Source organism: Schistocerca cancellata, chromosome 4 (genome assembly GCF_023864275.1).
Source record: "Schistocerca cancellata isolate TAMUIC-IGC-003103 chromosome 4, iqSchCanc2.1, whole genome shotgun sequence".
NCBI lineage: Eukaryota > Metazoa > Arthropoda > Insecta > Orthoptera > Acrididae > Schistocerca > Schistocerca cancellata.
In genome coordinates this window covers 152,654,918-152,668,922 of record NC_064629.1, presented here as the reverse complement: position 1 = coordinate 152,668,922, position 14,005 = coordinate 152,654,918, and the positions used below count along the sequence as shown (strand labels likewise).

The following is a 14,005-nucleotide window of genomic DNA, read 5'->3' as shown; positions in this document are numbered from 1 at the left end:
ATTATATTTATCGTCTACTGTATCAGCACTATAAACATCTTGCCACTCTTGTTCCTTGATAAGGTTTACAAAGGTCTCTACAGCAGCTGTATCAGCTTTCCTAAACGGTTGATAATTACATTTAACATGTGCCGCAGCACAAAAATCTTTTAGAGTTAAAATTTGTGCATCATGATCTGTAAGGCCATTCACCTCTTATTAACAGAATGTCCTTCTAGTAATGAGGAATGAACAAAAATGTTGTCTATGGTTGTTCTACTGTTCCCTTGCACTCTTGTTGGAAAGAATACAGTTTGCATAAGATTATATGAATTAAGAAGGTCTACCAGCATCCTTTTCCTTGCACAATCACTTATACAATTAATATTGAAGTCACCACATAGAACTAACTTTTTGTATTTCCTATAAAGTGAACCAAGAACCTCCTCTAGCTTTAGCAAAAATGTTGTGAAATCGGAGCCTGGGGATCTATAAATAACAACAGTTAGAAGTTTATCTCCACTAAATTTAACCACACCTGCACAACATTCAAACACCTTTTCAGTGCAGTACTTTGAAACATCAATTGACTCAAATGGGATGCCGTTTTTCACATACATGGCTACTCCCCCACACCGCAAAGAGCTCCTAGAAAAGCTGCTAGCCAACCTGTATCCTGGTAAAGGAAGCCTCTGAATTATCTCCTTATTTAAGAAGTGTTCAGATATACCAATAATTTCAGAGTCAACATCTATAAGCAGTTCACTAACTTTATCTCTAATACCTTGTATATTTTGGTGAAATATACTAATTACCTCATTACTCAGATACCTAAGCTTTGTCAAAAGCGGTTCCTTTGTTAGAGAGACTTCCCTTAAGCAGGAATACCTATCAACTGACTTCAGTCTAAAAAAGGTGCAGCTCTAACACCCACTACTGCAGGCATTTTCCCATGAGTGATCCCACCACCCCCACCTATGCTGTCACCTATAAGCTTTGCCAACCTCCCCTTCCCATACCTGTTGAGGTGCAGGCCATATCTAGTGAAACCCGTCCTGCTGATAGACTCCACTGACACCACTGAAATGTGACCCATGCTTTCCGTCATCAGTGCTCCCCCAGTCTCATGTTATTATGCCTGACAGCTGTATTAAGATAAGGCCGATTGTAACGCTGAAACAGTTCCATGAAATGCACATTTGTGTTGCCAGTCTGAGTGGCTATCTTTTCCAGGTCACCATCTATGTCATACTCCCCATCCCTATCAATACTATTACCAGCCCCACCCACAATCACTACCTGATCCTCTTTAGCAAAATCCCTACATAGCCCCCCTATGTTAACAGTCACCTGAGCCAATCCTGCATTAGACTTCACAATGCTGGTGACCTGGTCTCCACTTTTTGAACTACTCATGCACTGTACATACATCTGCAGACAGTATCTCTTCGCCAGCTACAAGACTTCTCTTTTGAGTGGCCAAAGCCAAATCATATGCATAAATGAACTTCCTTGACTCTGTTTCAGGGGGACCAGGTGTATATAAGCTGAACAGAACTGGTGCCAAACTGAACCCTGGAGGAAGACTGTTACTATGTTTCTTCTATCTGCTTAACTGATTGCAGAGGACCACTTGGAAGTATCCCTCAGATACCATGAGGTTTATGAGCCTAATTATGGTTTGGCATTGTATAACACTTGTGAGTTTGTACAGGAATCCTTGTTTCTATACTGTATCATAGGCAGCTGTAAGATCAACAGAAGCCACTGATGTTTTAAGTCATTGGGTGTTTAAGCTAAAAACTTGATCTATACAGCTTGTTCAATGGGAGTAATTTCATGGATTTTTTGACTGATTCTGTTAAGGATGAGTTTTTCTAAAAACTTGTAGCAGCAGCTCAGGAAGGTGATTGGACAACAGCTAACAGCTTTGTTCACTGGGTTACCAGGCTTCAGTATGGCAATGATTTTTGTTCTTTTAAATGCTTTTGGAATGATCTCATGAAGAAGTTCAAAAGTTGTTTCCACAACTGATGAGAAACTCTGGGTGTATCCCATCAAATCCTGGAGCTTTGCCTTTTTTCATTTCTTTGAGTGCAGCACTGATATCAGCTAAGGTCAAGTCTCTGGAGTACTCTGATTTGCTGCACGATTTCTGCTTCAGGTTGCTGGATTCTTACTTGACCATTCTTGTATGTGGTTTGTATGAGGGCAGTCTGGAGAGGTAAGCTATTCTATTTGCTATCTGGTTTGGTATTACTTCAGGATCTTTGCTGTTAGGGAGTCAACTACCTCCTAATTTTCGTCAGAGACTATGCATCTCGCTTGAGCTCTTAAAACACAGACTCTGTTTTTTGCTCCCAGCATTTTTATGTGCTTTATAAAGATGTTTTAGTAATTTCTTAGCAGTTTTGCAGTCACTTTTGGTTAAATAGGGCTGATATAGTCCTCAACAGTAATTACTCCAACCTGGAATGTATTCTTTACGAAATTACCTAGGCATGTACTTTTTTCTGTTTATAGAACTGCTCCGAGGAAACTGTCATAATTTTCACTTAATAGGGCAATCCATCTGGTCACTTTATCAAGTTATTTGGAGAATTTAGACCAGTCAGCTCTCCTGAAGTTCCATATTGCTCTAGAGATTGATTTAATTCCAGGTACACAAAATGTATTCACATTTGTGAATATGGACAACCATCATGTGTATAATGGAATGATGACAATGAAAATTTGTGCCAAACGGGGCTTGAAATTAGGTTTCCTGCTTACCACTAGCGGTCACCTTACCATTGGGCTATCTGAGCACAACTCACAGCCAGACCCAAACTTTCAGTGTCATCAACCATGTGTCTACAACCTGCACTAAAATATTCATTATGTATATTCCTCTACGGGGAAGACATTTTAAATGAAAGTCACTTGCCCCATATTGGTGGATAAATATGATATTGCAGTGCCTGTGGTGTTCAGACGTGTGATGCAAAGTTCCTCTGGAAATGTATGCCTATCTGATGGAAGTTTGCATCATACTTTTGAACAACACAGGCACCACAATATCATAATTACAGGTATTTGAGTTCCTAAGTCAAGAATTACTCGCCAGTGTTGGTTATTTGAGAAGCCTGCAGTGACCATCCTTACTGCACTGAGAGGTATAGCATTGAAATCCTTCTTCCAAGCTGCAGATTTAAATGTTCCTTTGTCATTTGAGTCAAAAATTATGCTAAGGTTGTTATGTTCAGCCCAATTTACAAGGTTTTCACCTATTTCATCATTATCACTGTAGTTCCTGTAACTGTGATGACTACTGAAATTACCAATATATATTCTTGGATATGAGGAAATGAGAAGAAACCAAAATGGCCAGTTATCTTCTGGAGGCTTGTAGACATTTCTTGCAGTAACATCCTCTATTTTGATTGAGATAGTCTCAATATTTTGCATGACGCAGATATTGGATGCGTATTTTCAAATTTATGGCATATATAAGCAGCACAGCCATAGATCTACTGATGCATAACTCCTAGGACTTTATAACCAGCTACACATCCTCTTGAATAATGGCTCTCTTCAGTACATGTGTGTGTCTCTTGAATCATAGACAAATCCACATTGTTTTCAAGCAGTATACAAGAGAGGTGTTGAGATTTAGATCGGCTAAGACCATCAACATTAAGCTTAAAAATTTGAATATTATGACCCAGATGTCTCATCCTGAGAAGAACTATTGTGTTATATTCATATTGGGTCTCCAGGTGGAACATATCCTCATCTGGACACAATATTTCGCCATCTTGAGGTGAGTAGGCCATCACACTATCTCGCTGGAAATGAAATCAAACACGGTGCAGCAGCTCTTTTATACACCAAGCATGGGTCCACAGTGCATGTGCAAACATAACTGTGCTCTAGCAAAAGAAACAACAGCACACCATTGGTGAAAGCTCGTGGAAACGATACACTGATATCAGTTTTTGAAGATTGAAACAGTGACTGTTTTTTCTTAATGTCAAACAGATCAGGGTTCCAACTCTAAATTAAAGGATACCCTTATCTCTATTTATAATATTGCCAGATAGCTGGATTTCAATTACTTCTTTTACTACACAGTCCCAATACCGCGACGCATGGGCAACCACTCGTGTCTCATCATACAATATTTTATGGCCTTCAGTAAGACAATGTTCCATCACTGCAGATTTTTCTGGCTGAAATAAATGCGTGTGGTGATGATGCTCCATGCAAGTATCCCAGGCCATATGATTCATTTCTCCCTTGTAGACTTTCTTGCAATGGCAGGGAATCTTGTAGACCCTGGGCTTTCTCAAATCCAAATCATTCTTCACTGAACCCATCAGAGCTCTGGTCTTAGCTGGCGGACAGAATATACTTTTAATATAAAATTTCTTTAAAATTCTTTCTAGATTTGAAGATGTGCTCCCCGTAAAAGAAAGGAGTGCCACCGATTTGCTATGTGTACAAATTTTGCCCTAGGGAAACCTTGGTGCCGAAAGCTGCCATTTGCATTGCTTGGGCCTTAAAACTGCCCTGAATGCTGTATCAACTGAGCCTTTCAACCATTTCACTCAATTTGGTACAAAGTTCTGAATTGCCAGTACTTTTACCTGATCTTAAAACATCCTAGAAACTCTTCTGTGTATTCTTGAGAAGAAAATCTGTTAAAATTTTATGAGAGTGGATGGCTCAGTTTTAGAAAGTTGGAAGGTCATTATAGGAAATTAGCAGATGTACATGACCTAATTCAATTTCTACAAAAATTGTACCTAGTATATAAAATTTATGTGATTTATGGAACATATTTTAATGAGTTACCAATCAGTCAGCATTAATAAAAGGATTCAGCTGCCAGAAATGTTGGCTAAATCAGAAATGCTGCAGCAAGAAAAATATCAATATCATTAATCCCAATGATAATACAACTGAAACATGGCTTTCTGCCCACTGCAGGCACTTTTATACCAACTGTGATATCCAAATAAACACTATCAGTTGCCAAAAAGCTCTCTTCTTGCCAATGTAAGCTACTGCTAATCTAAATAATTCTTTATCACTGAGCAAGACTCAAGGAAACAAATGAGCTCAAAGAAGCTCAGTTGAAATATCAGAAGGCCAGCAGTAAATGATAAAAACAAAAGCTAAAATCATAGAGCAATGTACACAACAAGTAAAAATTCTATTATAAATTATTCTGTATACAGCTAAACTGCTTTAAGCATATAAAATACGTGATAAAATTAAAGGGAAAAATTAGAAAACATTTTTTATATTTCAGAGTTATATTTGTGCAAATTAAATAAGAACCATTGGCACAGATTACAAAAAGCAAGAGAATGAGCCAATTTGTAGCCTTGCACAAACAGCTCATAATTCTCATGGTAATGTGACCAAGAAAAGCTACAAGTAAAATTAATTGGGATGTTTGTATTCACATAAAGTTGTGTCACTAAAGCTGTAACTGTATTTGTATCTATTGTTCAGTATATGAGTGTGGTTAATTAACACTATTCTAATTTTTTAAAATTATCCTTTCCTACAATCCATACAAATGTATGAAAAACTTGAGATACTAATTACAGAAAATATCTTTTGTATGAAGAAGTTTCATACATTTAAGCATGAAGAAGACCCATGATTTATATTATGGAAAAAGTCTTAAATCAGAAATAAATGGGAGAATAAAAGTGGATAAATTTATTTTGTTCATATCATGAAAGTACTATTCATTCTGTGTTTGATAGTAATTTGAGTCAAAATTAGTTACTTAGCCAATTATCATGCTTCTATGTATTTTTCCTATAATTATGAAAGAGTTTTATCTTACCATCTTCTTCAGTACGGCAATAGATGGAACTGCTCTTCACACCATCACCAGCACGAGTGTAAGCCCATATTTGTAAGCTGTAATTGGCAAATTTTTGTAAGCCATGAAGTTCTGTTGCAAGTTCATTTGTTACCACAGTTTCTGCTTCAATCTGACCTGCATCAGAGAGGGAAAAAATGTAATTTACCCGAAATATAGGCAGAATAAAACATTATCATTAGAAGACACCCAGAAAAAAATTATTCCTGAAAACTGAGAAAAAGTATCTAATTACTTTATTTTTTAGTAAAATTATTACTACTGATGTGTTTCTGTAGCAAAGAGGTAAAGAGGTTTAACTCCAATTTCAACAATTTCAACTTAAGACCACATTTTCACTATCCACACACAGTTTCATTTGTAGAAGAAGGGTAGCAGTTCTCCTTCAGTTCATGACCAATTCAGGTGATGTGAAATGGATAAGCACCCTTCTCATGCTACCTAAATTAGCCAAAGGCTGGAACAGAACTACTGCCCTTCTTCCACAAATGAAGCAGTGTGTAGGTATTACAAATATGGTCTTATGTCAGAACTGTGGAAATGGGACTTACACTCCTTCACATCTCAGGTACAGATTTATATTTATTTATTTAGCACCCATTTTATCACATTCATGATATAATAGTAAACAGTATAAAATACAAGGCAGCAAAAAATTTTACATACAGGGTGGAGAAAGGTTGTGTCACGAAATTTTAGCCCTGGACAGCTGATGCCAGTAGGAACCAAAATTACTAATGTTGTGTAGGTTGACAATGCACAATTTTTAACCTACATTAACTTGGTGCCAATTGCTCCAATTGGCCACAGGATTGCTCTGTTGCCGTTCAGCAGCTGATGGGCAGTGCTATGGTTGTCGCTTCTTCAAAGGAATACTATGCTGCCATGCTTACTGTATGACTAAATCACAGGTGATGTGAGTGTGTTCCGAAGCGAAGCCTACGTGTGAATGCCTCTGATGTGAGGTGGAGACAAACAGCAAGACCTATTCAACATGTGTGCGTATCACATTGGGGCAGTGACAGGGCGAGGGACGTTTATATGTGTGAATCGACAACCATAATGCTGCCCGTCAACTGATGAATGGCAATGGAGCAATTCCACAGCCAATCAGAGCATGCAGTTTAAAAATGGTGTGTTGTAAACCTACACAACATTAGTAATTTTGGTTCCTACTGGCATCAGCTATCCAGGGTTAAAACTCCGTGACACAATTTTTCTCCACCCTGTATAAGTATATGTACAATATAGGCACATAAAAGTAGTAATATTACATCTACACTGGTATCTTTCTTTTCACCACATCTTGATTGACTGTAATAAAATAAACAATATTCTACTTAATCAGGTATAAGAAACTAGAAATTAATGTACATACATGTAGACACAAGACACAGAGCTGAAAAATGTTAATACATCTCATCTGACTGTACTAGAGGAAGCAGTATTTTAGTTACAATATTATGAAAAGGATAGTTGCTACTCACCACACAGCAGAGATGCTGAGTCATAGATAGTTACAACAAAAAGACTGTTGGAAAGTGAGCTTTTGGCCAGAGAGGCCTTTGTCAAAACAGGCAAAACACACACGCACACACACACACACACACACACACACACACACACAACTCAACTCACACCATGCATTTGTGTGTGTGTGTATGTGTGTGTGTGTGTGTGTGTGTGTGTGTGTGTGTGTGTTTTACTTAGTTTTGACAAAGGCCTTTTTGGCTGAAAGCACACTTTCCAACAGTCTTTTTGTTGTGCCTATCTGTGAGTCAGTATCTCTGCTATATAGTAAGTAGCAACTGCAATTTTCATAATATTGTTGCTTTCCACCCTGGATTTTCCATTGTTTCAGTATTCTAGTTAAATATGTGTAAGAAAATAAAATTTCATGCATATATGGACACAAGAGACAGATAACTATACACATTAATTAACACAGAGAAAAAGTTCTCTTCACCAATGACAGCAACATCATAATCACTGATAATACATCAGAACTCTTACTAGAGAAAGCAAATGAAACCCTCAATGGTGTTTACAATTGGGCAGTATGTAATAAATTGATGTTGAACATAAAGAAAATAAACAGTATGCACTTTAGTGTAAGGAGAGGAAGCAGCTCTATCTCTTTAAGAATGGATGATAAATTTATAGATAGTGTAGCAATCACAAAGTTGCCTACATATGCTGAATTCCCAGCTATGGGATTTGTTTCTGGAGATTGAATGCATAAAATATGGACATAGTTTAAGTGCCATACAAATGACTACTGTAAGTAGTTCTCAGGCTTATTGTAAAGAGCTATTTAAAAAACTGGCCATCCTTACTGCACCAAGTAAGTACATGTACCAATTTATGATGCATAAAAGGGAAAATATTACTAAATACTTCACTAACAGTTCTATGCATAATTATGGAACAGAGCCAATTTGGAGTTACATTTACCCATGAAAAACAAACAAAAACTCCATACAGATTTTATATCAGGGGATAAAATTGTATAATATATTGCCAAAGTAAGTGAAAAAGATTAATGAAACACATTCGTTTAGAAAGGCAGTTAAAATATTCTTTATAAGCTATGCATATTACATAATTAAACATTACATAGAGAATTTAGATTAGTGGACAGCAATAAAAGGGGATAACTATAGCAGCTTCACACATTTCAGTACATGATTACAGTTTACTGCTTTCACATGAATCATGCATCAAGATCTATAATGCATGATAGTAATGTCTATTGGCTTAGTTTTTCAGGTGGACAGTAGCCTATAGTTGAATATGGAACCCAGAATTGAGGCAAGGGGCACAGCTACATCTTCTCAGTCCAGGAGTCATTTGCGGAAGTGTTAGTGTGAGCAGCAGTGAAGAGTGGAATTATGTTTTACATTGCAAGTGACTGACAATAGTCCAGGGGTCCTCAATGGGTCTCCTCACTGTGTAGGCAGTGAAGAAAGAAACTTTGCTTTATACTGCAATTTATCTGGAACAATTTGTATGTAAATAAAGGAATATTATACAACAGAGAATATTACCAAGTGAGGCAGTGCAGTTGTCAGGACATTGACCTCATATATGGAGGACAGAGCAGCTCTGTCCAGCCAAACTGATTTAATTTTCTGTGGTTTTCCTAGACTGATATGGCAAATATTGGGATGGTTCCTTAATCAAGGCCATGGCCAACCATTTATCCTATCCCCGTAGGCTACCTGTTCCATCCTCTTAAAGAATATTATGTATGCTGTGTGTTATACTCTGGTCTATTGATTGGCACTGTATTACCTTGAGACATCCTATATCATAGTGTGATGATCCTTGGATGAAAAAAGATAAATAAATAAATAAACAGAAGGAGGTCTTCTGTTTTATCTAGAAATACTGTGATAGTTATAAATTGCCAGGTAGAGAGATTATGAGGCAGAACTTACACATTTGAATAATATTCCACATCTTCATTTGTGAGTAATTCCATGCAGATAATTAGGCATAATAACACTCACATACTGTTGTAACAAAATTAAACCACTTTATCAGCATAAATAACAGACATCAAAAGCCAGATAACATGAACTACATAGCTTAAAACAAAGATATAAAAATACACATTGTTTTACATTTTCAGATGCTACATTGAGCTTTGGAGGTCATCTCCACAGAACCCCCCCCCCCTTTCCTCCCCCCCCCCCCCTCCAATACAGAGCAGCATTGGTAGGTTAGGTGTATGCAGTAGTATCACCATTATTCCAACAGGTACTCAGGGAAAGTAGGGCCATAGCAAAAGTGAGGTGCATGGTTGGTATAACCTCAATGAGATGACGGTGCTGCATCCTCCCTTCCTACCAGGGGAGAAAAGCTGAGATGAAAATCACTAGGTAGTTTATTGATAGTAGATGTGAGACCCTCTTGTGCAACAGCTAGTCCATTGTCTCTCTCTTAGCTCTGGAGCAGCCGTGCTGGCTTCAGCCACTGAACAAAAACTGTTGAGAGATTGCCATTTAATAATATTGTGAAGGGTGATCATCATGATGTAGTATTTTATGAGTCCCAGAGTATGGCTGTTGTATGGCTGTCTGGATAGTGTCATCATGCAGCATTATGTGCCCACAGTTCTTCAATGCCTTGTGGACAAATACTTTCTGCATGCCAAGCGCCTGAGGAGGGATGTACAGACATGTGCAACACATTGTTTCCCCCTTGCTGCTAATACAGGTAACTCACTGTCAGCCAGAAAGAGAGACCAAAACAGAAAGTCCATGAACAGAACCAAGCATTCACTGTACAAAATTTTTGCTGATGATGACTGCAAATCTTTTTTGTAGGCAATACAGATGCACAGAAATACTCATGGAAGGACTTCTGTCCACTGTATGATTTGGCACATAAGAGCAGCCTTAAGATTGTGATACTAATGTTTGATGAGGCTGTTACTTTGAAGGTGGTATCCAGTGCTTCAAAACTGTTGGACACCACACAATTTGCATAACTCCAAGAACAGGGGGGCTCAAACTATTCTCCCTGGTCAGTGGTTACTGATGTGAGGTACCTGAAACATGTGTTCCACATCTACAGGAAGGCAAGAACAGTCATTTCAGCTGTCACATCCACAAATGGCGCTGCTTCCGCCAAATATGTCACTTTCTATGACTGATAGTGTGTAGTGGAAACTGTTCGATTCTGGCAGTGGTCCCACTAGATCCTGGTGGATGTTCTGGAGTCTTCCTTTAGGAATTTGTACTTTCTGTGTTGTGGGACAGCATGCAATCTGATCTTGCTACACTGGCAATTGGTAGTACCATAGAGCCTAATAGATGTTTCGTTTACCATCCAAAGCTGTAGAAGGAAACCCCAGGTATAAGACAGAGCAGCTGTCCCAGGATTGTTCTTATTTCAGAGCCTGAGTTGATGAGAAACTATTGATTTATATTTATGTAAAAATGTATAATCAGTCACCATCCTCGAAAAACTGAGGCAAACTGGATTCGCTCACATGCTTAAGATGTAGGTGTTCTTGCATCTTATTGTGACCCATGACACCTACCAGAGGTCATGATTGCTGTTTGGGTATCAGCATGGTGTAGTGTACTTGTAAGCCGCTGCTGTAAAATGTGCAAGAGATTGATACCAGTGAGCCATCTGCCAACTTTGGTTGGAAACCTGAGTGACACCAGCCAGAGGCTGGTCTGCCTAGCACAGCTCCAGATGCATTCATCTCATTTTACCTGACAGTTGCTCTGAGGGGTCACAAAAGGTGTGACATTGGTGTTTTGTACTGTATATGGGCAGGAGCAGGGGATGGAGTGCCGAGCGCTTAGTGTGGTGTATCATCAAGCACTGCTAAGGCCCTGCGGGTAACAGGTAGTGCTGGAGCCACAAGGGTCATATCTATTCACATGCTGGCTGGGACAAGATTCCCACTATGCCGAACATGGGCCAGAGTGCCAGTGGGCCAGGGCAGAAACTTGCCGGTGTCACTCACCCACTGGTTTGTGGCAAGCTTTGTGCATTCCAGCTGCTGGTGGGTAGAGTGTCTTAAAATGTGATACAAAAGACATTGTCTCTTCTCCTAGGAAGAGCTGGTCAATGCTTTTCAAGGCAAAGGGGTTGGAAAGTGGCATTCACTATTAGTTACACAGCTGGCTCCACTGTAAGCATACTGTGAATTGTTAGACGCTATGGGGTGGCAAGATGCTACAAAAGCATATGTTTTTAAAAGGGTTTGCAAAGGGATATTGTCTCTTCAAATGTTCCAGATGGTTGCACGCTTTTTCAGCCCAAGAGTGGGAAGCTGCCACTGTGTATTTGTTACCTGTATTGTTGTGTATTTGTTAAGCCCCCAGAAGGGATTGTCACCAGGGGTTCAATCTGTCTTGTGTCACTTTCAAAAGATCCACTGTATATGTTGTTGTCTTTGGTTGAGATTGACCACCATCATTAGATTAAAAAATGTTGGCGCAAACAGCATTAGACCGATTGTCCCTCTTTTTCTTTTTCAATCAACTATCATATCAAATCACACATGAATGGCAGTGTCTATAGGAGAAATGTGGAAAACATTTATTTACTTGATCCTATGGCACAAGTAAGAAATGGTAATGGAATAATTCAAATTAATAGATTAGGCCTAGGAAATATGTTGTGTCTGGTGTCATTAAAATCTGTATTTAAATATTTATAATATAACTTTTGTTTGATTATAGTTGTTAATGTTGGCCAATTGGTTCACAGTTGCACACATTTGTATATTATTGCACGGTACTATGATGAAATCACATGGTGGGAGACACACAGAAGCAGCCTGCCAATAGCAGATATTCTGAAATGTATGGCAGGTTATCAAAAGTTATAAGCTGGGCGCTGATGATTAGATTAGATTTTTTTTTAGATTAGATTTACTTTAATTCCAATTGATCCGTAGTGAGGAGGTCCTCCAGGATGTGGAACAGGATGTTGACAGGATTAGGGGTCTTCAGTTGGGGGCTGTAGCGAGATCTAGATGTTGCTGTTTCAGATTATTAGTGGACTTCAGTCTGGGACTTGAGAGAGTCCAGACAGCTTTTCATGTCTATTTCCATACAAGTGAACTGCGGATTCTGGTTAGTGACTCAAGAGTTCAGATGTATTTGTTTGTAAAAAGCTGTGTTTCTCAACTGTGTTAGTTCTGAACTTTGCTTTTACAAGAGTATATTGTCGTTATGATAATTTCCATGTGGATGAACAGTTAGCCCTTTGAGCATTCACTGTGTTTATCTCAGCTCAGAATACTTATGCAAGTGGCATTATATCCACACCATAAAGTTGTGTTGTAAAGTGTTGGCAGACTAATAAACCATTACAGCAGTTTTTTTCCAAACTGTGAGCAAGACTTTTAAGTTTGTCTGATAATTGGCTGCTGCCGAAGTAACAGAGATAATCAGTGCCACTGATAACCTATTGTTATTAAGTAAACAAGAGCAATTTACACAAGTTTTTTGTGTCACCTATTTTTATTGGTGAAATCCAACCCCAGGCACTTTAATTTAATTATAACGCAGATATCAGGTCTGCTTGTACATTACAAACTCAAGATCATCATAAAGGGAACTGCTTGGCAGTGGTGTGTGTTTGGCCTCTAGAATAAATCTGATGAGCCCAATTTAACATAAAATGCAATCAGGCATTTAAGTTCCCCTCCAAGAAAGAAGTGTGGTTCTCGACAAGATGTCATAGCCTGAAAATGGGGACTCTGAACTGGGATATGGTGAAATTTTAGTAAGCAGTCCTGTGGGTAGTAGCTTGGAGAGCTGGGATGACAGTAAATAAAAGTTTGGTGAGAGACAGCAGGCACTGATTAACCTCCTGAGACGTTGCAATGCTGCAGGCAAAATATCAGTTGTTTGAGACATCACATAGCTGCCTGCAGTCATCATGTCAGCACCACGAGACAATGCATCACTGCAGTCAGTGCTGCTATAAGTCCATTCTGGGTATGAGTCTGCAGCATAGGAGACATTGTGTCTTACTGACATAGTGCCCAGACCTCTTCAACGTGCGAATCCATAGGGTTGCATCTGTGCACACAGTAGGTGACCTCAAGAACTTCTTAATATTGCTAAGTACAGGCAGAAACTTAAAATTTTGTGTATTATGAGACTATGATTGTACTGTCAACCATGGAAGACCAGATTAAAAAATTGACAGGTGACTGTGGACCAGAGCAGGAAGCTAGTGATCCTGCAGGCCCTTTTGAGTGTAGAGGCTCCAATAGAGACCAGTCTGTGGCAGCTGATTTCAAATAAATTGGGATAGTCAGATTCACAATTTGAAGTTAAGTTTGGGGAAATTGTAATAAAAATTGAAAATACTGAAGGCAATATGAACACAAAATTCGATGGATTGGGACATATATTTGCAAAGGTTGAAAAGAAGTTTTCTGACTGGTTCGTGATAGTCTAAGGGAATTTGGGGGAGGATATGAAGGAGAACAGGTTGTAGTGTGACAACAACTGAAGGAGAGAAGTCAAATTTTCCCTTGACAGCCTTAGCAGCAATGTTACGTATGTGAAATCTGAATTCAAATATGCTGTGGAAGCTCAAACTAATGGTTTTGACTGCAAACTATAAATTGTGTCAAGGCCATGGAAACTAGTAAGT

At 38.7% G+C, this 14,005-nt stretch overlaps 1 protein-coding gene across 1 annotated transcript in view; it reads right to left on the bottom strand.

The window, feature by feature from the left end:
- LOC126183937 (Down syndrome cell adhesion molecule-like protein Dscam2) overlaps positions 1-14,005 on the bottom strand; it is a 461,766-nt gene that overhangs the window by 104,847 nt on the left and 342,914 nt on the right. The window contains exon 15 of the mRNA XM_049926285.1: positions 5,825-5,980. Coding sequence (XP_049782242.1) covers positions 5,825-5,980 — 156 coding nt within the window. The remainder of the gene's footprint in view (positions 1-5,824; positions 5,981-14,005) is intronic.